General features: G+C 41.5%; 1 protein-coding gene across 1 annotated transcript; it reads right to left on the bottom strand.

Annotated features, from left to right (window-relative positions):
* Positions 1–4,644: 4,644 nt before the first annotated feature.
* LOC102867632 (HLA class II histocompatibility antigen, DP beta 1 chain-like) lies at positions 4,645–22,906 on the bottom strand. The gene is made up of 4 exons (XM_006882196.1): positions 22,813–22,906; positions 7,344–7,607; positions 4,988–5,269; positions 4,645–4,764 (listed from the first exon to the last, which is right to left on the bottom strand). The coding sequence occupies exons 1-4, from the start codon at positions 22,904–22,906 to the stop codon at positions 4,655–4,657; spliced, it is 750 nt and encodes a 249-aa protein (XP_006882258.1). The 3' UTR covers positions 4,645–4,654.
* Positions 22,907–26,857: the final 3,951 nt, after the last annotated feature.

Here is a 26,857-nt window from a genome sequence, read left to right on the forward strand (position 1 = left end):
ATGGTTTATTGCCTTTGGCAATATCTAAAATATTGGAAAGCTGGGTGGCAAAGCTGTTGCCACTGGCATCCTTCACATGAACCATATCAACAGTGCCAGGATGTCTCTCTCTGTTAGAGATCACACCAATTTTTCCCAGGTTAGCACCTCCAGTCACCCTGCACACTTTGCCAGGGTCAAACTTGATGAAATCAGTAATCTTTCCAGTCTTGAAATCAATCTGAATGGTGTCATTCACCTTGATGAGAGGATAAGGGTAGTGGATGGTTTGAGTATCATGGGTCATCAGATGAGGGATTCCTTTTGTGCCCACGAAGACCTTTCTCACTTTGCACAACTTGTACTTCTGCACGTGGAATGTGGTGACAGCAAATTGTCCCTTAATGTCATAGATGAGATGGAAATCACTCTGGTCTTGTCAGTGAAGATCAGATCCATAAACCCAGCAGGGCAGGTTATATCAGTTCAGACCTTGTCTTCAACCTTAATGAACCACTGCATGCAGATTTTGTTAACTGGTTTTTTTTTATGCTTTTTTTTTTGTTTTTTTAGCTTCTTCTCCTGTCAGGGCATACTTAAGTCTGTTACTTTTTTAATTGTTTAAATTTTAAATTTATTTTAATGAAAGTTTACAGAGACTTTGGATTTCCATTCATTCATTGTTGCACTTTTCTCCCTGCCCACCCCTCACCCCCAATTTGCTTTTCTTTTTGAAAAGTAAAAGAAAAAAAATCTTTCATTGTTATTCAATCCCTGCCCCCCAAGTCCACTACACTATGCCACCTTCGTTCTGGATTTCTGTCATGACAATAATTTCTAATCACATACCCCTTTTAAACAGTTTTCTCCCTTATCTGTTTCAATGCAGCATACATTATGTATCCCATCTTTCTCAGTCTCCCCTCAACCCCGATGTCAGACCTCTTTTATAACAGTGGCACTATGCAGTATTAGTCTTTTTGTAACTGAGATATTTCACTCAGCATAATGTCCTCCAGGGTCACCCATTTTGTGTATTAAGTCTGTTTCTTAAGAAAATTATCAGTGCACACATTCTCTCAGTTTGTGGGGACCAGTAGATGGGCAAGGAGGAAATGTACCAGGCAGTTTGTCCAGCATCTAATGCTTTGGAGATGCTACATGCTTCAGATACTTCTGGGACCATGAATCATAGTTTTGCTGGGCGAGAAAAAAGGTCCTGCAAGGTTCTCTTTCTACAGATTTATTTTGTATTTCTTTATCTGTGTTGTATTGACTGCAAAGATGTTTGTGTGGATAACAACAAATTGAGGCTGACATTAAGAAGAACAAGTCCCATTTGCTTTACCTCCCTCCACCCACCAAACTGTGTGACCCTATAATACACCCCTTGCACATTTTCATATTTTAGTTTTTTAAAATTTTAAAAAACTTTTATTATTTTTTGTGTGTGTACCATCAAATTTGATCTGATTGGTACAGGAGGAGATTGTCCCTCCTCCAGTAAAGCATCTGGTGGATTTGAACTGCTCATCTCTGGGATTGCAGTGCGCTAGGCCACCAGAGCTCGCCAGCTTTTTTTCTTCTCTAAATTCCACAGCTTTAAAATGAAACTGTCTTTTTTCCCTTGGGTTATGAAGATTAAATAATGGGTATTGTGTTGAGCACTTAGACTATTATCTGAGACATGGTTGATTGTCCATGTCCATGGCTTCTCTTCCTGAACTTCTTCAATTAATCTTCAACCCTCATTTTCTGCAGACCTCAGCTTTTTTTTCTAGTGTGATAGTGGCATCCATGACTATCTTTGGCCCCGATCTCTCTTTAAAGTGGAGGAAGATGGCACACACACACAGGGCATGATTTGCAGGGTAAGTTAGAGGAGCACAGCAGCTCAGGGGAACCGAATAGAGGCCAGTGCCAAGGGGGCAAAATAGATGGAATACCTTGTAAGAAGCCATCAGCTTGGTGCGTTAATGTTGTGTCAGAGAGTCTCAGTGGCACAGTGTGTTAATGCTAAATGTTGGGCTACTAACTAAAAGGTCAGTGGTTTGAATCTACCAGCTGCTATGTGGGAGAAAGATGGGCCATCTCCTCCTGTAAAGTTTTACAGCCTCAAAAACACAGAAGAGGGTTGTCATGATTAGAATTGACTCAGAAGCAATGGGTTTATCATGAATTTAAAGGCAATTTATTATGAAATACAAAATTTATAGTAATTTTCTTTTAAAAGCAGGCTTGTGTTTGGAAAAAGTGCTGTATCTATTGCTTTGAGTATTTTAACCACCGGGGATGCACCAAGGATGTCTTTTAAACACTGAGTATGGATCTTTATGGCAGAAGGGTGGGGTGTTTAATGAAACAGAGGAGAAGTCTGTATCCTTTGTGACTTGGTGCACTGAAAAGTTTAAGCCATGTTTGACCAAGGCCTATTTATCATGGCATTCAAAGAGAGGGTTCAATGCTTATGACATTATATTATTTTATTTAATTTAAATTTATAATTAATTTTAGTAAAAATTTACAGAGACTTTGGATTTCCATTCATTCATTGTTGCACTTTTCTCCCCTCCCAATCCTCCCCCTAGTACACTACCCTCTTGGAAAAGTAAAAGAAAAATTCTTTCATTGTTTTACAAACCCTTCTCCAGGTCCACTCCACCACGTAGCCTTCGCTATGACATTATATTCTTAATTATTAATGATGATATCAACTTACTAACATTAAAATATTGTAACCATTCAGTTTTAATGAATGAAATGTTGAATCAGTGCTATGTGATGTGAGTTCTATACCTCAAACTTCAGGGTCTGCTCATCTTTTGAGTCACTAAGGATGTTGTTCTCAGACCTACTTACATGAATGAAGTCATCAAAGACAAATATGAGGAAATCCAGTGAAATACAGAAAATTAGAGGAAATCTACTTTCAACTGAACATTGTCTCAAATAATTATATTATCCTAATTCCCATGTTTTTCTTTTTATGAATTGATGCCTTTGAGTTATAGTGCTGGACAAGAGTATCGAACATGACATGGGCAAGAGAACAAATAGGTCTGTTGTGGAGAGAGTAAGACCAAAATGCTCCTCAGAGGCAGGATTTTGAAGCTCCGCCTCACATACTTTGGGAATGTTGCAAGGAGGCACCAGTCCTTGGAGAAGACCATCATACTTCTAAGGGTGGAGGGACAGCACAGGAGAGGAAGACCCTGGATAAGACAGATTAACACAGTAACTAGGGCAATGGGAGTGGGAGTGTTGGAGACAGTCAGACTGGTTCAGGATAGGGTGAAGCTGAGAGCTATTGGACATAGGGTCGCTATTAGTCACAGGCAACTCAATGGCATATAACAACAACCACAAAGCAAAAATAACTTCTTCACTAATTCATATGCTCAATCAAAACCCTCAAACAAGAATAATTGCAAAAATAATTTGGTACATATTCTTAAAGGAAAGCAAGTAATAACTTTGAATTTTTATTGTTTATAGAGTTAAGGAAAGGGAAATTTGGTTGGAGGTCCCATGAATCTTTTAATTAAATCAAAGGGCATAACTAGAAAATCTGATTTCAGAGCGATCAAATCTTTTAGGAAGCTGAGGGTTTGTTCCAGAATTAGCTTTCAGGGGTAAAAGAAGCAGAAAAATACTTGTTCCAAGGCACACAGAAATTTTCAGATCCGATCAGGAGCCCTGCAGGTATAAAAGACAAAAATTACGGACTCTGTTTATGTTCCAGGAGAGAATTATAGTGAGAAACTGAGACTTTGCCTGGTTAAAATGCAAAACCTTAAAATTTTTCTGACCTCTCTTCACCCTCACTTTCTTCTCATTTCCTACCCTCCCCCATGGACTGAATATAAAAAGAAAAGTTTCAGGCCCTAAGACATCTCCCATATGTGTTAAATACAATGTAGCGAACAGTTATTCCAACACAATGAAAAGTGTCTACAAAAAATTTTTCCTCTGATTAGGCATTATTGTCATGACAAGAATCCAGAAAGAAAGCTGCATAGTGGTGTGAACTGAGAGGGGGGTATTGTATAACAGTGAAAGAATTTTTTTTTTTTTTTTACTTTTCAAAGAGAAAAGTGAACTAGGGGGCAGGGTGGGCAGGGAGGAAAGTGTGCAACAGTGAATGAATGGAAATAAATTTAAAAAAATTTATCCTCTGAACAAAATGAAGCTTGAGTATTACCTGTTCATCAAGATTCTTGAACTGAAAAAAGAAGGAGAGATTATTTTAGGCATTAAAAAATATTTATCAAACACAATGTGAATGAAAATTTGTGGAACACAACGTATATAAATGAAACACAATGTATTCAAATTTTATATGCAAACCAATATAAAATTAAAATTTCAGATAAATGTTTCTATCCTCACATCACCCTGACCCTGTCATCAGGAATCATAATAGCACTAATTGGAGACTAATGCATCTCTAAATGACTTCCCTGGTAAATAAAGCCCGAGTACTGGAGATCTGTATCTGGTTAGGATAAGATCCCAGCCTGGAGATTCTTTTCTCCGTAGCTTACTTCCTTGAGCATCTGATTTCTGTGTTCTCTAGAACTCTCTGTAGTTGCTCCTCTGACCCTGTCCCTTATTATAGAAGATGGATGAAGAGAGACAGAGGAAGGTGAAGGCTCAGCCTGGGGCTGAGGGTTCCTTACCCTTTTCGCTTGTGCATGAAGAAGCCCACTCCAAAGATGATGAACCCCAGCACAAATCCCCCAACTCCAGTCAACATTTTGCTTCGGCCTGTCTCAGACTGTACCTCTGGAAAGAACAGATCTCAAGGTCAGTTACCCTTTCATCCTCAGGTCTTGTCTGAGGTTTGGTGTCTGAAGGACAATGAGAAGGATTTACTTTGGTGGAGGAGTAAATCTGGAACAAACCCTTAAATTCTGGAGTTTAGGGTGGTGACTTCATGAAGGGGACAAATACTGATTCTGGTTGCTGCCTCTGTGGGATCTAGCAGGGCCACCAGGGAGCTACTCACTCCACTCCACGGTGACAGGACTGTCCAGGCTGGGGTGTCCCACACGACAGGTGTAGACGTCACCCTGTTGAGGGGTCATTTCCAGCATCACGATGATCTGGAAGGTCCAGTCTCCATTGCGGATCAGGTTGGTGGATACAACCCCAGCTGTTTCCTCCTGTCCATTCCGGAACCACTGGACTTTAATGGTGCCTGGATAGAAATCTGTCACGTGGCAGACAAGCATGCTGTGGTGCTGCAGGGACCCCTTCTTAGAGGGGGAGACATTCACCTTAGGCTGGACTGTAAACATGAAACAAGAGCAAAAAACAGGCAATGGCATTTGTGATTATTTATCAGACACATTCATTATACACTTTGTTTCTGGATATTTATAGTAGAAGTTTGTCAATATCACTGAATCATAGTCTACTTGATGACTCCTAACAACAACAATAGAAATGATATAATTAGGCTAGTAAAGATATTGCTGAAAATAGAAACATCTTCAAACAGATTGTGAATTTTCTAACAACTATTGAGAATAGCCAAGTCTGCATTCAGCAGCTTTCTTAGCAGATATTTTAACTATAAGCCATTGTCTTTTGATGAAGAATGTTTAATCACCTGTGAAACTATCTTTTTAATGCTTTATCTTAATGAAAAACCCACTAATATGCTGAGATTCTTTGTACAATGGTCTGTCAATCTAATAACCTTAAAAAATAAAAAGGAAATTAAGTTGACAGTTTATTTTTAATAATGACATGGCATGACATAACAAAACCTAAGATAACAAACATAGAGGGAGCTCTGTTGGCCTAGAGGAAGGAAACTGTGCTGCAATCCTAAAGGCACACAGTTTGACCCCACCAGCTGCTCTGCGGGAGAAGGATGGACAATCTCCTCTTCATGTGATTTACTGCTTCTGAAAAATGACTGGGAGGTCAGCTATTGGTTGTACCCAGTCTGATGGCTTAAAAGAACCATATATATTTGTTATCAAAACTGTTGTTGTGAGGAGCCATTGAGTCATAGTGATCTTAGGAACAACAGATCTGAACCAGCCCACTCCTGTGTCACCCTCATTGAGCACACTGTTAGAGCCACAGTCTCAATCTCTCTTCCGCTGACCCTCTCTACCTTTCCAAGCATGGCCTTTAGCAACATGCCACAAATGCGTGTGACGAAGCTTCACCATCCTTGATTCCAAGGACTTTAGTGGTACTTTCTCCAAGACATATTTACTGTTTTTTGGTTTTTTTTTTTAACAATCTGTAGGATATTCAACACCACAGCTCAAAGCCATCCATTTTTCTTTCATCCTAGTCATTGTCAAACTTTCAAATGTGTAACAAGTAAATGAAACAATAGAAATAGGCTAGATTCTATCATCTAACTCAATATTGGGGTCCACTTCATGCTTGATTAGTAGAAATTCCAGTACTTTCCTAAGCTCCTCTTCTGCAATTAAGTTTTCTTAAGTTCCCTAACTGTGCACACAAATGCTAAAACAGAATTCCCTCTAGTTAATGTCCTTTCTTCTTATCTTTCTGTTGCTCTTAGATCAATGTCCACACTGATGCCTACTCTCTGATCTCTCAACACTCAATGCAGTTACTGGTTTCCAGCCTCTGTCATCTGTAGGAGCAGAGAGGATCCATGTGCTCCTGGAGAAAACCAGTTTAGACACTTTCCCGTCAGTGATTCTCTGTCCTTAATAACTACTTTCTTGCTTTCTATGTCCCAAAGACAAAAATACCATGAGGTGTGGCGGTGGATGTGTTGGGCCTTAGAGTAAGAACCAACCAGGAGGCTGTAAATCACAAGGCAGGAGATTGTCCATCCTCCTCCCTGGGCGCAGCGGGTGGATTTGAACCTCGTGTCTTTGGGTTGGCAGTCCAACCCCTTATCACTAGGCCACCAGCGCTTTGAGGCAGGGCTGAGGGCTGAACTCCACGCTCACTGCTCCGCCTGGTATTTTTGCCCCGTGTCTACAGCTCTCTTTACTCTCAGGGACACGTTGACCGATCTCCCCTCATAGAGAATCTTATTAGAGAATCTCTGGTCCAGACCCTTCCCCTCACCGCAGACCCCTGACTGCCCATCACACAGCCCACTTGTGTGCGTCCCGTCAAGCCCCCAAGGACAGGCACGAGGTCCCCCACGAGTGTCTGGGCACTAATCGCCTGTGCGTGATGGCCTCGCCCAGGACCCCCGGGAAGAAGGCTTCACGTCCGCACCGGCGCCCAGCAGCGGTCAGGCCCGTCCGAGGGGGCGGCCGCAGCCCGCAGCCCTGAGCCCCGCAGCCCCGCCGGTCAGCCCCGCTGCTCCACGTCCCTGCCCCCACCGGCCCGGGCGCTCCCGCCTCACTCACCGCGGCGCTTCAGGGTGACTTGCTCGTTCAGCTCGTAGTTGTGTCTGCACACCGTCTCCACCACGGCCCGGTTCTGCTCCATGAGGTCCTTCTGGCTGTTCCAGTACTCGGCGTCAGGCCGCCCCAGCTCCGTCACCGCCCTGAACTCGCCCACGTCGCTGTCGAAGCGCACGAACTCCTCGCGGTTGTAGATGTATCTCTCCACGTAGCGCTGGGTCCCGTTCAGCGCATAGCAGTCCTGACGGGACTGGACCACGTAATTCTCTGCGGGCAGAGAGGCTGAGCAGTGGGCGCGGGACCCCGCCCGCAGAGCCCCCCCTGCGACCCCCGACCCCGCACCCCGGTGACCCCCGGGACTCGGACCCTACAGGGGACCCCGCGGCCGCGCTCTGCGGGGTCATCTCCGTGGCTCAGCCTCGTTAACTGCCCCCTGAGGTGGTGCCGACCCTCGGGGGTCTCCTCTCTCGGTCTGATTTGAAGGTATTCCCCGCCCGCTTTAGGCGACAGAGGACACGTCACAGGCTTCTGCGGTCCGTCTTCACCGTAACTCGCTGTTGTACCGTCGAGTCGGAGCTGACCCGCAGCTGACCCTCCGGGTTCTCAGAGGCCGTTTAATAACGGAGGAGACTGTCCGTCCTCCCCCCGCGGAGCGGCTGGTGGCCTCGAACCGCCTGCCTTCGGGATTACAGCGCAGCTTCTTAGCACTAGACCACCAGAGCTCCAGACCCACAACATAAGAGAATTTAATGACTATCCTGTGACTCAAAGATAAGACGTAATTGATTAGGTGATGACACGGACACATGAGGAGAAAAGAATCATTTTCTCTGGCAGCTGGAGAAGGAGGGGAAGATTAGGAAGGTGACACGGAGCTCTGGTGGCCTAGGGTCAAGAAGCCGCGCTGCAATCCTGAAGGCACGTGGTTCAAATCCACCAGCTGCTTCATGAGAGAAGGATGAGCAGTCTCCTCCCACATAACTGTTTCTGAAAACCTGCCAGAGGGGCAGCTATGGGTCAGTTCCACCTCGAAGGTAAACAACAACAGCAACAACTTCACAAAAGGAGCTCTGGTGGCTCTGGTAGCCCTCATCAAGTTGTGCTGCCAACCAGGGGCTGCACCTCACTGCTGGTTTGAATTCACCAGCAACTCCACAGAAAAAGATGAGCAATCTTGTCCTGTGTGGTTTACAGCCTAAAATCCTCCTGAAGGGCCAGCTATGAATCAATTCTGACTCAATAGCAATAAGGTGAAGAATGTCAAAAAGGGGAAGAATCCCAGTTAACATCAACATTGTCAACATCACCAAGTAGATTTCTAGGCCAGACACGCTGTCCAGGATTTCTCTCCTCACCCCCAAGTCTAGAGTTCCTTCAAAATGGTGGTTGGTTGGTGTTTTTTTTTCTGTCTCTGCCAGCTACTGTCTTTTCTCATCCAACTGCTTCAGCTGTATGTTTCCTAAAATTTTAATATGTTATTCATATTTTACTTTCAAAATAACTATCAGGGGACATTTTTTACCTGTTTAGAAAAGAAACTTCGAAGCTTGTTTTTAAAAGCAACATTTGGTTTTTGTTTTTAGATGGAATTTTACCAGCAAACTAGACATAAGTATCAATTGAGTCCTTTGGGTAATAAAAAGTTTTCATATTTTCAGGTGTGTATGATAAATGTATCCTCTATTCCACCCCCCACCCCGAGGGTTTTCAGAGGGTCTTTAAGAAGTGGGTGGCTTATTCCAAAGAAACCATAACTGGGCTGAGTCTGGCCTCTGAGGTGGGCAATGCCACGCCTCTGTCCCCGTCCTGGGCTCTCTCCATCATGGTGACGATTTTTCCAGAAACAGTGTCATATGATTTTCCTAAAGTGTATTATATTCTGTTTGCCTTCTTCTTTGAGCTACAGTTCTTGGGCCAGGTCTTTGAAGCTGAGAGTCTCCAGGGGCCCTGCTTTCACCATGTCCCTGGATACATCACCGCTTGTGCTGCTCACGGTAACCACCTTGGATTTGTCCAGTCCTGGGACTGGCATCTGAGTACCATTAACTTGGGCATCAAGGACAAACTGGATATCCATGCAGCAGCAAGGCTATGCCTCACTCTTGGCTCCAATGTCCCGAGGGAAATCTGACTGAGAAAAGCTATCACCAGCCTGAGTGGCCTTATCTATCAAGGGGACACAAACTGCCTGCTCTTCCTGTGCATACAACTGCACTCTTGTTGCGCTGACTACCTGGAAAGGAAGACTGAATACTGGGAGCATCTGGCATGGCATCTGCCCTCAGGCAGCTGAGTGGGCCAGTGTGGGGGAAGGTGCAGTGGGGAGGGGCGATGACCACCCAGTCCCTCCTTCCTATCCTGGGGGTTGGGGTAGGATGGGTAGACATCAGTTCAGAGGAGGCACTGCTGACCTCACTGGATGGAGCTGGTGTGGCACGTCTCTCAGTGTGTAGGGTCAGGTGGCAGGCCTGCCCTCCAAGCCTCCCTGACCTCCCTGACATCCAGACCATCCAGAAATGTGACTGGTTCACACTGGAGCTGGAAGAGTCACTCACTGTCACCCACACAGAAACCTTACAGATGTCTAAAAACCATAAGCAATTCTCGCTAGGATGCATCCTTGCTCCAGTGGCTGAAGGCCTGATATTCAAACATATCACCAGGTTCCTTCTGACCCAGCACACCTACAGGACTCCATCTACCTCAGATGACATCCAAGGTGGCCGTGAGGGGTCCCAGAGTCTCCAGGCAGGGGACCCTTCCACATTTGCGTGGGTTTGTGAATCTACCCCAGGAAGACAAGAACTTCTCTGTGAGGGACCCTCTTCCTATGCCCTGAGTCACTTCTCTAGACACCTCTTCTGTACATCATCACCTCACCACACTTCTGGTGACACTCCAGAAATCTAGTCCAAAGCCTACCTCTCTCACATGTAATTTAAGTGTTATCACTTCACTGATACTAATGTCAGTACAAGTCACAAGAAGCAGAAAGAACAGTAACTCCATTGCATTTTCCCTAAGTGAACCAGCTCTGTGGCATTGGCCCTCACACGTGTAATGGGGCAGCTCCCACTGGGGTGGGGGTGGGGGTCTCAGGCTCCTCTGCTCACAGGTTTTGTGCCTAAGCTGGGGGCTCCGCTGTCTACACACACACCCACCCTTGCACGTTGGTACAGACAATAAATGAGACTCTGAAAGTAGGACCATTGTTGCAGCCGCCACCTAACATCATTTTGGACTGAAGCACCGAATACGAGGGGAGTGTGCTCTGTGTCAAGGTACACACCTCTTCCTCTGAACTGTCTCTCGGTTCATTGTCTAGTGAGGCGCTCAAGGAGGCTGCCTTGGGCTCCAGGTAGCAGAGGCACATAGCCAGAGGGAGGGAGAGAGTCAGGACATACGGCACTGAGAAGGAGTTGGAGAGCAGAAAGAAAAAGGTGAAGAAGAAGCAAGGCACGAGGGACCAAGGGACTGGGAGTGGATAGGGAGGAAATGCTGCAAGCGCTGCAGGAGGAGGGCGGACTCCAAGAGGTTGGGGAAAGAGAAGGAAATGACTCAGGGACATGCAGCGAGAAGGAAGAGGGTTGCCCCTTTGCCAACTGGCTGTTTGCAGCTAAATGCCACATCTGGGACTCCTAAATAAGGCTTCCTTTTGCTGTCCACATTCAGGGTGGGCTTCCCGCACACCCGCACGGGGTCCTCACAGGGCTGACAGTCCTCCTTGTCCCTGCATCTCCTGCAGAGCTTTGTGGGAGAGGCAGGGGGGCTTCATGTAGATGGAGGTGACAGGGGGCAGGAGTCAGCACTGAGCCTGGGTGACTGATGTGAAAGAGACAGACAGCCAGACAGCAGCAAACAGAGGTGTAGAGGGAAAAAAAGAAAACTGTAATTAGTTAATTTTCTTAAGCTATCAATATGCTGCAAAATAAAACTTTAGCATAAGGGTTGCTGTTCACCTATTTTCAAGTATTCAAGCTACAGGCCAAAGGTCCCACCAATGGCTCCATTTTCACCTACTTTCAAGTATTCAAGCTAAAGGCCAAAGGTCCCACCAATGGCTCCATTTCTTCCACTAGACCATCAGATGGATTTATTTTTGGTTTCTTCAGGTCTGAACTGAACATATTTGTGAGCAGTTTTGAAGTCCACACGTTCACATGATCCAAAAATTTCACTTCAGAACAAGAATTCTATAAGTTTCAGGATTTTAAGAAAAAACAACTCTCTGACAACATACAATCAAGGCTTTCAATAAGCTTCTTCTGATCTGCTAAAAGATCTGTTATGATAGATCTGTTAGATTTAAAATAAAAATCAAGCCCTAATTTTGAGTATCTTTTACCATCTCTGTTACTTTCTTTCTTGGTTAATCAAAGCATTTCTGGCCCCATTCCTATCTTATAAACATATGTGATGAGAGAATTCATTGGATCCTGACCTCCATAAAGAATGAAAGTTCCTTGAGTTTCATTTATTCTACAAATGCACCATAAACCATACTAAGTGGCTTCAACAAGTCAACTAGCAAAAGGAATGTTACCTTCTCTAAAATGTTTTACAAGTATTTACTTTGTATTATTTGTAGTCCACATGCAATATTAAAGATAATAATTTTCCAGCAAAAAAAAAGAAACCATAACTGCCACCCAGGCAGATATATGCATACCACATTTATCACAGCTTTGTTCACAAGCAAAGAGCTAGAAACAACTCAAGTGCCCATCAACAAATGAATAGATAGAGAAGCTCTGGTACAGTCACACAGTGGAATCTATGCAGCACTGAAAAACAACTCATGAAATATACAAAATGGATGACCCTTGAGGACATTGTGCTGAGTGAAATATCTCAGTCACAAAAGGACAAATATTGCATAGGGCCACTGCTGTAAAACGGGACTGACATTGGGGTTGGGAGGAGACTGAGAAAGAGGGAATAAAGAATGCATACTGCATTGAAACAGATGAGGGAGAGAACTGTTTAAAAGCAATATATAAATAGGTATTAGTGTCATGACAGGAGTCCAGGATGAAGGCTACATAGTGGAGTGGATTGGGGGTGATTGTATAACAATGAAAGAAATTTTATTTTACTTTTCAAAGAGAAGAGTGAACTGGGTGGGGTGGGGAGAGGTGGGCAGGGAGACTGTCTTAACTTGGCAGCTCTACTAAAACCTGTCTACCATGGGTGACTCTTCTGGTATTTGACACATGAGTGGCACAACTTTCAGCATCACAGCAACTCCCAAGTTACCGCAGAACAGCAACTTGACAGACAAGTGTTGTGCTAATTAAAAAATATATATATATGAGCAAGCAAAAATATAGATACTAAAACTAAAAAGTAATTCACAATATGCAGATCATTCCCCCAATACCACAAACTGACAGGTAAGTCTCACAGTTTGAGAGGCTCCAAGTCTGAATCCCAGGCACCAGCTCTAAGGGAAAACTTTCTTTCTCAGACAGTTCTGGAGGAAGGTCTTTGTCTCTGAGTGTCTGCTCCTTTGTTTCACCTACTTTAGACATGTTGCTAAGAGAGACTATTCCTTAGAGAGGTACATCAAGCTTAGAAATGTGAAGGGATGGCAAAAGAGAGGAAGACCCTCAACCAGGTGGTGGATTGATACAGTGAGTGCAGTAATGGGCTCAAGTATGTCAGAAGTTGTGAACATGGCGCAGGATAGGACAGGGTTCAGGTCTGTTGTTGGTAGGGTCCCTGTGAGTGGTACTTGACTCAATGGTACCTAACAACTACCACAATGACAATGAGAAACTTTGTGGAACTCTTGAAATAACTCTAGTTGCACAAAGCACATTTTGAAAAGAACTAATCAAAGGGGAGCTCTGTGGCCTAGTCTGTGAGAGGTTGCTCTGCTAATTCAAAGGCTGTACCTCTCTGGCAGTTCTAAACCAGCTGTAGCTTTGTGAGAGAAAGAAAGGCAATCTTTTTCCCTGTGATTTTGTCTCCAAAAACCCTCTGGGGGGGTTAGTTATGAGTTGGTTCTTACTCCTGGCAATGAGTTTGAGTGTTGTGTTTAATCTGAGCAAAATATTTTGTTTTTCAAAACAGAACTTTAAAAAATACTATAGGATATAATGGAGATAATATATTTTGAGAATAACAGGTGCACAACTGTTAAACACAAGAGAAGTAAAGATATTACACATACAACCAAGCATTATTAGTTATAACAGACAGTTATAATAGAACGCTAGCCCATGAGAGGATACACAGTCTGACAGGCAAGATGAACAAGTATGCAAAGGCTATACAGAAGACCATATAGGTTTGGCAGATGATCTTTCGACATACATATTTGTATATACTGTAAAAATATTCATTTATATAAATATTCATATTTATATATGTATATGTCTATATATATTCATGTATATAAATGGGGCAAAATTATGAAAATGTCCAAACACATTGAAGGAATGAGTTTCTGGACCGTACTTGTGGAAAACATAAAAGTCAAGCATTACATCATTTACAAAGACAATGTTCCACTTCATGTCTTGGTGAGTAGCTTGTTAGTGACCATCTGAGGTATGACTATTGGTCTTTACCTGTGGGGAGCAAAGAAAAGTGAAGAAAATAAGACCATCAGAACGAATGACCAAGGTACCACACAAATTCAATCTCCACCATCTGAGAAGAAATGTATGGTGATTGGCTATCACTGCTGATGGCTCTGAAAGAGGTCACAGTAGAAAGTCCCTGACAGAGTGGAACAAAAACATGGAACAAGTCCAACCAAGATCTGCACTCTTTAACTGAAAGAGGAGACACTGCTAGGCTGCTGCTTGTCTAGGACTGGACACCCTGAAGAAAAAGAAGCTGTTCTATTTCTGTAATGCTGGATGGCCATTGTTTAAACTAGGATACTCAGGGATTTGGCCAATTAATGGGTCCCTAAATCACCACACCATACCGTAGCTTGATTTATTTTGCTGCCAACCTGGCCGATGGTCTCAGGTCCCTTACTTATAAGCATTTATGGTGCAGAGAGAATACCTTGAGTTATGTGAAAAAAAAAGTTGATTATTACTCCCAGACTTGTGGTTGCAATACACAAGGATAGTCAAGAATCTCAGGAAGCAACTCCCTCTCCATATCACAAAGACAAGACACCTACTATAACTTCCCAAGCACCTCCTAAAATTCAAAACCTGTATCCTGCTATATGCACCCTCCAAGAAGTAGGGAGGCCCAATGGAAACACCTCCACGTTCCCTTTAGAATGGGGGATTTAAAAAGTTGTGAAGACAAACTGGGAAGTTTTTCTCAGGTTCCCGGGAGATATCATAGAGGAATTTCAGAACATTACTACTATTTTTTATTTAACATGAAAGGATTTAACAGTTTTGAGGTTTTTCTGCTGTTCTTCTGATAAGCAACATGGAACTATTGGTGCTGCTAGACACTAGGCTGTACAAGTTGCCGTACAGAGGTCACTTTTGGTTGCTGTGAGGCTGAACACTGTGACACTGATGTGTCAAATGCGTTAATGGTTGCTTACCCAAGGCGGACAGAGAGTGAGGTGGAGCTCCCCGATGAAAACAAGCTTGGAAGGAGGAGTGGCATCCACTTCCGTAATAGCTTGCCTCCGGAAACCCTATGAACTTGGAGAGAGGAAGAAAGGCACCCAAGCGTAGAGGACTCTCCTTCAAAGGGTTGCTATGAGTCGCCTGCGACTCGACCGCACTTAACAAGACACCAAGCTGATAATATGTGTGCTACTAGCCCACATCCAGCAGATGGCGCTCAGTCAGTTCCTGAAACAGACCCACTTTTAAACCATCAATTAGAAGGAAGAGATGGAGCTGAAGGATGGTAAATGATCAGAAAGAATACAGGATAAAGAAGGCAAATCCGCAGCTTTTAGGAATAGACTGATGGAAAATATGCAGAAATTCACTAACTTAGATCCTGAGTCTCATGGGGGAAGAATAGTGATGATTCGCATTTCATCAATCAGTCTGCCCTGATATTTGAAGGAAACTTCAGAAAAAGATTTTAGGCCCTCAGTGTGGCGCAAGTGAACTGCTGCTATTTCAGTGTTCAAAAATAGAGACTTGGAGGAGGAAAAGAAAGACCAGCTAAAAGCCAAATTTCTTTGGTTTGCTATCACAGAAAATCTAAAAGCCCTCTGTTTTCCATATAGCAGTTATTCCCCAAGTCCCTGATTCTGAGGCTTTTTCTTCCAGGGAGGCAAGCCTGGTTATGCAAGCCGTGAGTGTCAGAAGGGGCTGCAAGAGAGTAAAGGGGCAAAAGGGAGGCCTCCTGCCACTTGCTTCCCAGGCAGGTCCCATAAACACCTGGCTCAGGAATGTCAGTATGTCTTGGTGCCAGACGACCAATCAGACTGAGGGGCCTGGCTCCCTCAGGGCCTTGACAAATGATCAGCCCAGCATCACCATATGCCTGGAGGAGACTTAGGAATGCATGGATGTCGCTAGTAAAATAGTTTGCTTTCTTCTTGACACTGGTGCAAGGTATTTGGTCTTAAAATCATTCAGTGGCCTTCTTTTCCCCCACCAGCTTACTACTGTGGGCATTGAGGGGAGATCTGTAAAGAGACAGCAAACTCTCTAGTTAAATTGTATATGGAATAGAACATTATTTTCTCATTGATTCCTAGTCATACCTGAAACCTCTACAGCTTTGTTAGGAAGGGATCTGTTACTAAGAGTAAATTTCAAAGTCAAATAGGTGCATCTAGAGGGCTTCTTAAAGACAAGCATGGTAAAGCTCTGTTTCACATACTTTGGGAATGATGTGGTTTGTTGCTAGGTACTGTCAACTTGAGTATGAATTATAGTGAGCCTGTGATGAACAGATCTGAACCCCGTTCCATCCTGTGCCATCATCATCGTCTCTGACACATGTGATTCCATTGCTGCGGTCACAACCCATCTTGTTGAAGGTATTCCTCTCCACTCATATTTTAATGCATGATGTCATTTTCCAAAGAAATGTCTCTCCTAGCAACAAGAATGTGAGGCAAAGCTTTGTCATCCTTGTTTCCAAGGATCATTCTGGTCGCATTTTCTCTAAGACATATCAGTTCTTTTGACAGTCCAGGGAATGTTCAGCACTTTTCTCCAACACCACAGTTCAAAGGCATCAATTCTTCTTCTGTCATTCTTAGTCATTGTCCAGCTTTCAGAAGCATAGCAACTGATTTAAAAGACCATGCTCTGAATTAGGTGCATTTTAGTCTTCAAACTGACATCATTGCTCCTCAATAATTTGGATTGGTCACTGACAGTAGACTTGCCCAATGCAATACATCTTTTGATCTCCTGATTGCTAGTATCGATTGTGAGTCAAAGTAAGCTCAACTTGTTGACAATGTCAATCTTTTCTCTATCTATCATGATGTTACTTAGCAGCCCTGTGTTGAGGATTTTTGTCTTCTTGATGTTAAGAGGCAGCCCATACTGAAGGCTGTAGCTTTGAGCTTCTGTTGCAAATGTTTCAAGTCCTCCTCACTTTCAGCAAGCTAGTTTGGGTCATGTTGTTAAGTCTTCCTCTGATCCTAATCATTCTTCTTTGATAATTCTTCTTGATCATTCCAGTTTCTTGAATGATTTGCTCAGCATACAGACTGAATAGGTATGGAGAAAGGATACGGCCTTCATGCATGCCTTTCCTGGTTTTAAACCATGCAGTGTTCCATTTGTTTTGTTTGGCCAACAGTTTCTTGGTCTAGATATAGGTTTTGCATGAGCACAATTAAGTGCTCTGGGATTTCTATTCTTTTAATGTTAGCCATAACGAATTATGATCCACACAGTCAAATGACTTTGTATAGTTAATAAAACACAAATAGACGTAGCCAGAATTCATATGGCACCAGAAATGATATCCATAGTACCACAGTCTCTTCTAAATCTAGGTTCAGCTTCTGACAATTTTCTCTCAATGTAATGTTATAGCCATTTTTGGATAACCTTCAGCAATATTTTGCTTACATGTGATATTAATGATATTGTTTGATATTTTTCATAGTCTATTGGATTTCCTTTCTTGGAAATGGGAACAAATATGGATCTGTTTCAGTCAGTATACCTAATAGCTTCCCTCTAATCTTCCTAGCATAAACTGTTGAGCACATGCTGAGTTTTTAGTTGAAGCATACCAATTGTTATCTCAACAATTCCTGGGGTCTTAATTTTTTAAAAATATTTTTATTATGTGTGTATGCACCTTCAAATAAGATATGACTAATACAGGAGGAGATTGCTCCTCCTTCTCCAGCAGAGCATCTGGTAGATTTGAACTGCGTACCTCTGGGATTGCAGTGCAGCTTCTTGCCACTAGGCCACTAGAGCTTCCTTGGGGCCTTAATTTTTGCCAATCCCTTCTGTGCAGCTTGGACTTCTTTCTCCATTACCATTGGCTCTTATTTACACGATATTCCCTGAAATATTTTAATGTTGGCCACTTCTTTTTGGTACAATGATTCTGTGTATTCCCTCCATCTTCTTTTGATGCTTCCTGAATCATTCCAGATGTTTCCCCATAGCATCTCTCAGTATTACAACTTGAGGTTTGAATTTGTTTTTCAGTTATTTTCAGCTTGAGAAATGCTGGGTTAGTTTCCCCTTTGTTACTCTTCAACTCCAGTTCTTTGTACATTTTGTTATAATACTTCTTGTCTTCTCAAGCTGCACTTTGAAATCTTCTGTTCTTTTTATTTTACTTCTGGGTTTCTCGGCTCAAGTGTAATGTTCAAATTTTTTCTTGTCATCCATTTTGGTCTTTTCTTCCTCTTCTGTCTTTTATCAATGTTTTGCTCTGGTTATGGGTTAGTTATATCTTTGATTACACCCCATAATTTATTTTGTCTTCAATCAGTGGTGTTCAGTGCCTGAAATCTATTCTGGAGATGATTTTTAAATTCAGATAGGATAGATTAAAAAGAAAAGGTTATTTTTTGGAAAGGGGTATCACGTTAGGAAATATGGAGGGTCAGTGAAAGAGAGGAAGACCCCCAGTGACTGCAGTGATGGGCTCAAGTGTGTCAGAGTTTATGAGGATGGTGTCAGACAGGCCAGGATTCAGATCTGCTGTTGCTCTGAGTCATACTCAACTCAGCAGCACTTAACAACAGTAAGGTGAACAACATCACTAGGAAGAAACACACTTCATTAGTCATACAAAAACCAAAAGGACAATATTTACCCAAAGGAAAAAAAATGCAGAAGGCAGGAAGTGATAGGAAGGAAAAATGAAAGGAAATGGGAAACAGAGAGAGAAAGTCAGAAAAGTGTTACTACAATGTAGGGATTGTAATCAATGTCATGAAATAAAATGTGTATTAATAGTTGAATGGAAAACCAATTTGATCTGTAAACTTTCACTCAAATTCCAAGAAAACTTGGATTTCTTGGTTTTGTTTCATTTTTTTTAAAGGGACACATTATAAATACAGCTTTGTTGTTGTTATGTGCCGTCAAGTAGCTTTCTCCTTTTATTGCTTTTTATGGTATTATCTTGGGCAAGTAATAACCTCTTTAGGTCTCTATTTATTGATACATAAAATATAAATTATTGTTCACAGGGTTTCCAGAGTCCTACTATTTCAGAAGCTGGATGGTCAATCATGCTTCCTAGTCTGTCTTAATCTGGGAACTCTACCAAAATATGTTCATTGTAGTTAACTCCTATGACATTTGATACATTGATGAATGAAGAAGTTCATTCTGTACTGAAGGCATTCACAAAAAATAACTCCCCAGAAATCTGTGGAATATCAATTGACATGATATATGCAGCCCTGGATGTGACAGAAAATTTGGAGGACAGCTGTCTGGATAACTGACTGGAAGAGACCCACATTTATTCCCATTCCCAAGAAAGGGGATCCAACAGAATGTGGAAATTATCAAACAATAACATTACTATAACATGAAAGAAAAATACTACTGAAGATCATTTTAAAATTACTAGAACAGCACATAGAAATGCCAGAAGTTCAAGCTGGATTTAAACGAGGTTGTGGCACCAGGGATATCATTGCTGATGTCAGATGGAGCCTGGTTTTAAGCAAAGAATACCAGAATAAAGTCTATTTGTGCTTTATTGACTATGCAAAGTCCTTTGACTGTGTGGTTCATAACAAATTATGTTTTACATTGAGAAGAATGAGGATCTCAGAGTTCTTAATTGTGCTCATATGAAATCTGTTGCATGGACAGAGCAAGGAAACACTGAATGGTTTAAAGGGGCTACATAAGCGTTGTATCCTTTCTCCATACTTATTCAGTCTGTATGTTGAGCACATTATTGGAGAAGCTAGACTCTATTAAGAAGAATGTGGCATCAGGATTGGAAAAAGATTTATCAATAACCTTGATCATGCAGATGGCACAACCTTTCTTGCTGAAAATGAGGAATACTTAAAGAACTTGCTGTAGAGGATCAAAGAATACAACCTTCAATACTGACTGCATCTCCATGCCAAGAAAACAAAAATTCTCACCACTGGATCAATAGGCAACATCCTTATGTTGTTGTTGTTGTTATGTTCTGTAGAGTCACTTGCGACTCATAGCGACCCTATGTACAAGAGCCTTAAAGCCTGCTCTATCCTGTGCCAACCTCATTGTCTCTGACACACCTACTCCCACTACCTCAATCGCTGAATTGATCTATCTATCAAAGGTCTTTTTCTCCTGCACTGTCCCTTCACTCTTCCAGACATGATGTCCCTCTCCAAGGACCAGCCCCTCCTTGCAACATGCCCAAAGTGTGTCAGACAAAGCTTCAGAATCCTTGACTCCAAGGAGCATTCTGGCTTCACCCTCTCCAGGACAAACCTGTTTGTTTTCTTAGCAGTCCATGGTATATTCAATACTCTTCTCCAGCACCACAGCTAAAAGACATCAATTCACTTTCTATCATCCCTATCACTATCTAGCACACCATTGCGAAGACTATAGCCCCGATCAGGCACACCTTTGTCCCCATTCTGACGCTGTTGCTCTTCAATACTCTGAAGAGGTCCCTAACAGCTGACTTTCCAAATGCAATTTGTCTCTTGATTTCCTGGCTGCTGGTACCAAGAGTGTTGACTGTGGAGCCAAGCAAACTAAACCTGTTAACTATCTCAATCTCTTCAACCTGTTAGAAGAAGAAAAGATTGAAACTGTCAACAAGTTCTTACTAAGAACCCTAATCAATATACTTGGTAACAGCAGTTACAAGATCAAGAGATGTACTTCACTGGGAAAGTCTGCGGTAAGGGAACTATCCAAATTATTGAGAAGTAATGATGTTAGTTTGAAGATTAAGGTACAATTTATTCAGTCTTTCCAATCACTTGCTATGCTGCTGAGAGCTAGACAGTGAATAAAGATGATAGAAGAACAATTGATGTCTTTGAAGTGAGCTGTTGGAGAAGAGTATTGAATAGCACATGGACTGTCAAAGAACAAATAGATATGTCTTAGAGAAAGTGTAGCCATATTACTCGTTGGAGGTAAGGATGAAACAGCTTTGTCTCACATACTTTGGGCATGTTGCTAGAAGACTTGGAGAGGGACATCATGCTTGGGAAGGTGGAAGGAAAGTGAGAGAAAGACCCTCAACCAGGTGGATTGACATAGTAACTGCAGCAATGCAATTAAATGCATCAGAGATTGTGAAGCTGGCACTGGATAGCAGAGGGTTCAGATATTCTGTTCACAGGGCTGGTATCACAGGGTTGCTATGAGTCATACTTCATCCAACAGCACCTAACAACAACATCTTAAGGAACTACTCCAAGAATTAGATAAAATAGCTTATGTAAAGCATGTGGTGTTAGATCTGATGCTACTCAATACATTAGTCCCTTCTCTTTTTCAATTCATGGTATCTTAATATGTACAAAATTCCAAAGGAATAGCTAGTGGCAGGGGAGACTGGTTCAACCAACTGCCTGCTGGAAAATCTCAATCAGAGTTGCCATTTCAATGAGACCTTAACATCAGTAAAATTTTTGTTGACTATCTTTTAACTAGATCTTCCCACTTCTCCTTTTTAGAATTATTTTACTTGGAGGATAAAAACAAAAAAGGTAAATAAGACAGTTGCCCAGATGGTGTGACAGGGAGGATTGGGATTGTGACCCTAAAACCCTTGTATAGTGAACACAGGAATGAGATCATAAAAGATAATATTTAAATTTTCCTGAGCTAAAAAGATATTGCTTTTTAGTTTTGGTTTTTGAGACCCATCTGCTCCTTCATACTCAGTAGGAATCATCTCAATGAAGCTACAATGGGCTCTTGTGTGTCAGGAAGTGTGAAGATGGTACAGGACAGGACTGGGTTCAGATCTTTTGTTCATAGGGTTGCTATGGGTTGTTCTCAACTCGATGCCACCTAACAACAACAACAACAGCAACATCAGGAGATTCAAATGCTACTACTCTAACATAGACCCTAAAGGAGGATCTGTGAAAGAAGGGAGCTCTGGTGGCCTAATGGTAGGGAACTGTACTGCTAACTCAAAGGCATATGGTTTGAATGCACAGGTTGCTCCGCAGGAAAAAGATGGGCAGTAAACTCCTATGCAACTTACATCTTCTGAAAACCCACTGAATGGTAAACTATAAGTTGGTTTCAACTTGATAGCATAGAACAATAACATGAAAGAAAAAGTAGGAGTTAGTGAGAAATCAAGATGACCTACTTTCTAGCTCTACTTCCATCATGTTGAGTGTAATTTGGACTAGATAGTTAAGAAGCATCATAAGAGATAGATACATGATCTTAACAGTCAAGATAACCACAGGAAGGCAGCATGATCTCTTCCTTGGTCTTCTGGTAACTTACTTTCAATCCCTTTTATATAGCTACAAAATCTCATTTCATTATTCCTACAAACTTCAACCAACCATAAAATACTCAATTCAAGCCCTAGAAAAGTTGGGAGGATGACCTTCAACAAGAATGTGGCCAGAGTCTGGAATCACAACCTGTCTCTTTACCATTCTCCTCATCTGGCTATAAATATTCAAGGGGTCAAGGCTCCTACATGCCCTAGAGAATGAAGGCTCCTCTTCCTGTGCCCTAAATCAGTAGATCGATCCTGAAAGCCTGGACATTCCAGCCAGAGGCTTTCTATAGGTCTAAGGTTCTGACATAAAAGGCAGAATGAAAAGCTGACATCCTTGTAGAAATCATGTCTCTCCAAATTCCAAGCGTGTAATCCTCATTTTTAATAACAGACAACCATACTGCCCCACTGTAAATTCTCCTATTTCCTGCTCACTGTACCTGATGTGTTGCTGGATAAGAGGATAGGTCCAAAGGAAAGTATCAAGAGGTAATCCTGATTCAATAGCTGGGAAGACAGGACCCTGGGGGATTGCAGGAGTTCTACAGCTTGTTTCAAAATCCAAGTCCTCACAGAAAGAGGCCCCTGGGAGTTAAGCCAGGTTCTTGAGTAAACGCTTTTGTACACTTACCTGGAGTGGCCGTGCCTTGGACCAAGGAGTTGCTCAGTGTCATCAGTAACACTGTGAGAACTACTGCCCAGGGATCTTCAGGAATCAGAACCATCCTGGAACTGGAAATGGGTGGGAGGTGGTAAAGTGCTGCTGTAAGAGAGGATCCACTAAATGAAGCCTCCTTCTGAAATTTCAGAAATTGTGAACCAAAATACTTTCTTACGTTCCCTAGGATTGGACAGACTTTAGAAAAGGAGCCAATGAACACTTAGCTTGATATGACTCATCACTCACTGGGCAGAAGCTTAGTATGAAAGGTCTAACAATTTAGTGTATAATCTACTTAAAATCTCACCAACTACTTGTCAGAAGAAAGATGTGCAATCCCTTCCTGAGCAATTTACAGCCTCTGAAAACCTGCTGGAGGGTCATCTACAAGTCAGTTCTGACTTGATGATAATGAGTTTGAATGTTTAAAAATCCACTCAAAAGGAGCTTTGGTATCATAGTCTGTGGTGTGTGGTGCTGCTAACCAAGAGGTCATGTGCTTCTCTGACAGTTCAGAAAGCAGAGTAGACAATCCTGTTAAGATTTACAGGCCTAGAAATCCAACAGAGGGTCATTATGAGTCAGAAACAACTCTATGGCACTGTGAATGCACTTAAGAGGATAGAAACAGTGATAATTATCTTGAGCAACTGGACAAGTCATAAGATTTTGGGACATGATGTACTCTCTTCGTTTTACTCGCCTCGCCTCAGAACTCAGCATGAGTCCTGTAGTCTGTCTTCCTTCCTCTACTAAAGGAGTATTTAGTAGCCTTGTAACAATATTTTTTTTTCTCCCAGAGGTTTATTAGTCCTGAAAAGTGCAGGTAACTTAGGATAGGATTACCTAGGACTGTTTATCAATGTCAGCATGGCCCAGCCCAGGAACATTACATGTAGGAGCAAGACATGCCAGTTATATTATATGCAACTTCAAGGAAAATACTTTCCTCTCTGGATGTTGATTTATTCATTCTCAGTAAGTGGATGATAAAACCTGCTTTTACACTTCACCAAAGAAGACATTCAGATGACTAACAAGCACATGAAGAAATGTTCAAAATCCTTAGCTCTAAGAGAGATGCAAATTAAAACAACTATGAGATATCATCTCACCCCAGTCAGAATAGGAAAATTTAATAGAAGAGCAAACAACAAATGCTGGTGAGGTTGTGGAGAAACTGGAACCCTTATTCACTGTTGGTGGGAATGTAAAATGGTGCAACCACTGTGGAGGGTGGTAGGGCACTTTCTCAAAAAGTTGCAAATAGAGATACCATTTGACCCAGCAATTCCACTACTGGGAATATACTCCAAAGAGACCATAACTGACATCCAAGCAGATATATGCACACCCACGTTTATCGCAGCTTTGTTCACAATAGCAAGGAGTTGGAAACAACCCAGGTGCCCATCAACGAACGAATGGATAGAGAAGCTGTGGTATATTCACACAATGGAATACTATGCTGCATTGAAAAACAAGGAACTCATGAAATATTGTTCAAAATGGGTGACCCTGGAGGACATTATGCTGAGTGAAGTATCTCAGTCACAAAAGGACAAATATTGTACAGTGCCACTGTTGTAAAACAGGACTGACCTTGGGGTTGGGGGGAGACTGAGAAAGATGGGTTCAACCATGTATACTACATTGAAACAGATGAGGGAGAAAACTGTTTAAAAGGGATATGTGATTAGGTCTTTTAATTATGACAGGAGTCTACAACGAAGGCTACATTGTGGAGTGGACCTGGGGAAGGGTTTGTAAAACAATGAAAGAATTTTTCTTTTACTTTTCAAAGAGGGTAGTGTACTATGGGGGAGAGTTGGGAGGGGAGAAAAGTGCAACAATGAATGAATGGAAATCCAAAGTTTCTGTAAATTTTAAGTGAAATTAATAATGAATTTTAAAAAAAGAAGGAAAAACCTCCAAAACCCTGCATTTAGGCAATGTTCTCAATTTATCTCAAATGAGATAAACAGATCTGAAAATACTTTTGAAAAGCAAATTCCTTGGAGAATATAAACAGACCAGTTAATGAGGGAGTAAAAGAAAATCATCAGAGATCTTGTTGTTGCTGTTGCTAGTTGTCATTAAGTCAATTCTGAGGCATTTCTGGGTGTGTCTGAACCACCAATCATTTTGTGAGTCCAGGGCTTAGCCATTTACCTAGAAACTCTTACCTCCTCCAAACCATCTGAGCCTGTTTGTGTGGACTGTAAATACAAAGTTGTTGATTTAAAAAAAAAACCCAAAAAACCTTTTATAAATGTAATAATGTTGAACCACAAAATCTAATATCATTTCAAACCAGCATAGTCTATTAATAGAGATGTTAAGATTTAAATAAAATGGTAGGATTTTAAAAATAATTATATAGCATAGGGTGTTTGTTAAGATGAGTAACCAGTACATTGTTGTATTAGGAAAAAAGTTCAGGTTTTGTAGTAAAATTATTTTGTTTCCTCCTTATATCATATATTTGCTATATATAACCAATCTAAAATGTCCTTAATCACTCAGTGTCTCAGGTAGTTTATTTTAAAAATAAACATTAATAATACTTCTTAGATTTTATGTGAGATAATACTTGTGAATTAAAACAGTATTTGGCATATACTAATTTGCTAATACTTATTACTGATGTAAAGCTACTACAAACCAAGATAGATATAATTATCACATTAAATATTCTGTGATCTTATCTACAAAATCTAAGGGAGTACTTCAAAGTAAAAAGGTTTAAAATAATAATAGAAAAGTAATTCTTATGCAACAATGAATGAATGGAAATCCAAAGTCTCTATAAAATGTTCATTAAAATTAATAATTTAAAAAACCCCAAACAAAAAAAAACCCCAACAATAAAATGAGAATAAAACATTAACAATAATATGATGATAAAAAAGAAAAGTAATTCTTTCATTATGATAAGGAGAATTTAGAAGAATGAAAATTGTATGTAATAAAAAAGAATTAAAAAAATTTCACTTTCCATGAAAATGGTGCTGAAAGTGAAGAAGGAAGCCCGTGCCCCTCCCAAAATTGTAGCCAAAGCAAAGGTGGTAAAGGCCAAGAAGGCAATCCTGTAGGGCATCCACAGCCACAAAAAGTAAAAAAAAATTCCCATGTCACCCAACTTTCAGCAGCCTAGGATGCTAAGACTGCAAAGATAGCCCAAATATCCCGAGAAGAGTGCCCTCAGGAGAAACAAGCTTGACCACTATGCCAGCATCAGGTTTCCCCAACCACTCATTCACCCATGAAGAAGATAGAAGATAATAACATACTTGTGTTCATTGTGGATGTCAAGGCCAACAAGCACCAAATCAAACAAGCTGTAATGAAGCTCTATGACACTAATGTTGGATGTGGCTAACATCAACACCTTGATTAGGCTTGATGGAGAGAAGGCGGCCTATGTTCGACTTGATCGATACATGCTTTGGATGTTGCCAACAAAATTGGATGATCTAAACCGAGTCCAGCTGACTAATTCTAAATACAAGTTTTTCACTCACACACACACACACACACACACACACACACACACTTAAAAACAAGATCACTCAGCATAATGCTCTCTAGCTTCTCTCATTTTTTGAAATCATTACTCCTGAGTGAATATATCACAATTTCTCAATCCATTTGTTTGTTGATGGACATTTGGGCTGTTGAATAACAGAGTTTCATAAGGGCAAATACTGTATCAGACCATTATTATAAAAACAGAAGGATAACTATTAAGATGTGTACAAATGTCCAAAAAGGGAAGGGGAGTGAGCAGGGGGCTGATGTGGGTCAGGGGAATCATAGAGTTGCAGAGTTTGGAGGCTGGAGGGAGGAGGTGAAGGAATTAGGAAACATCCAGTGTGGATCTGAAAAATGGGGTAATAGTAGGTATAAATCAATGTGATTAATTTTAAAAGACACAATGTATGAGAATGATCATATGAAACAGTGTGAATGAAGTAATGTGTGAAATACAATGTATATGAATGAAAAAAACTCT

Source organism: Elephantulus edwardii, unplaced genomic scaffold (genome assembly GCF_000299155.1).
Source record: "Elephantulus edwardii isolate Elephantulus edwardi_28Jun2011 unplaced genomic scaffold, EleEdw1.0 scaffold00017, whole genome shotgun sequence".
In the NCBI taxonomy this organism is placed as follows: Eukaryota; Metazoa; Chordata; class Mammalia; order Macroscelidea; family Macroscelididae; genus Elephantulus; species Elephantulus edwardii.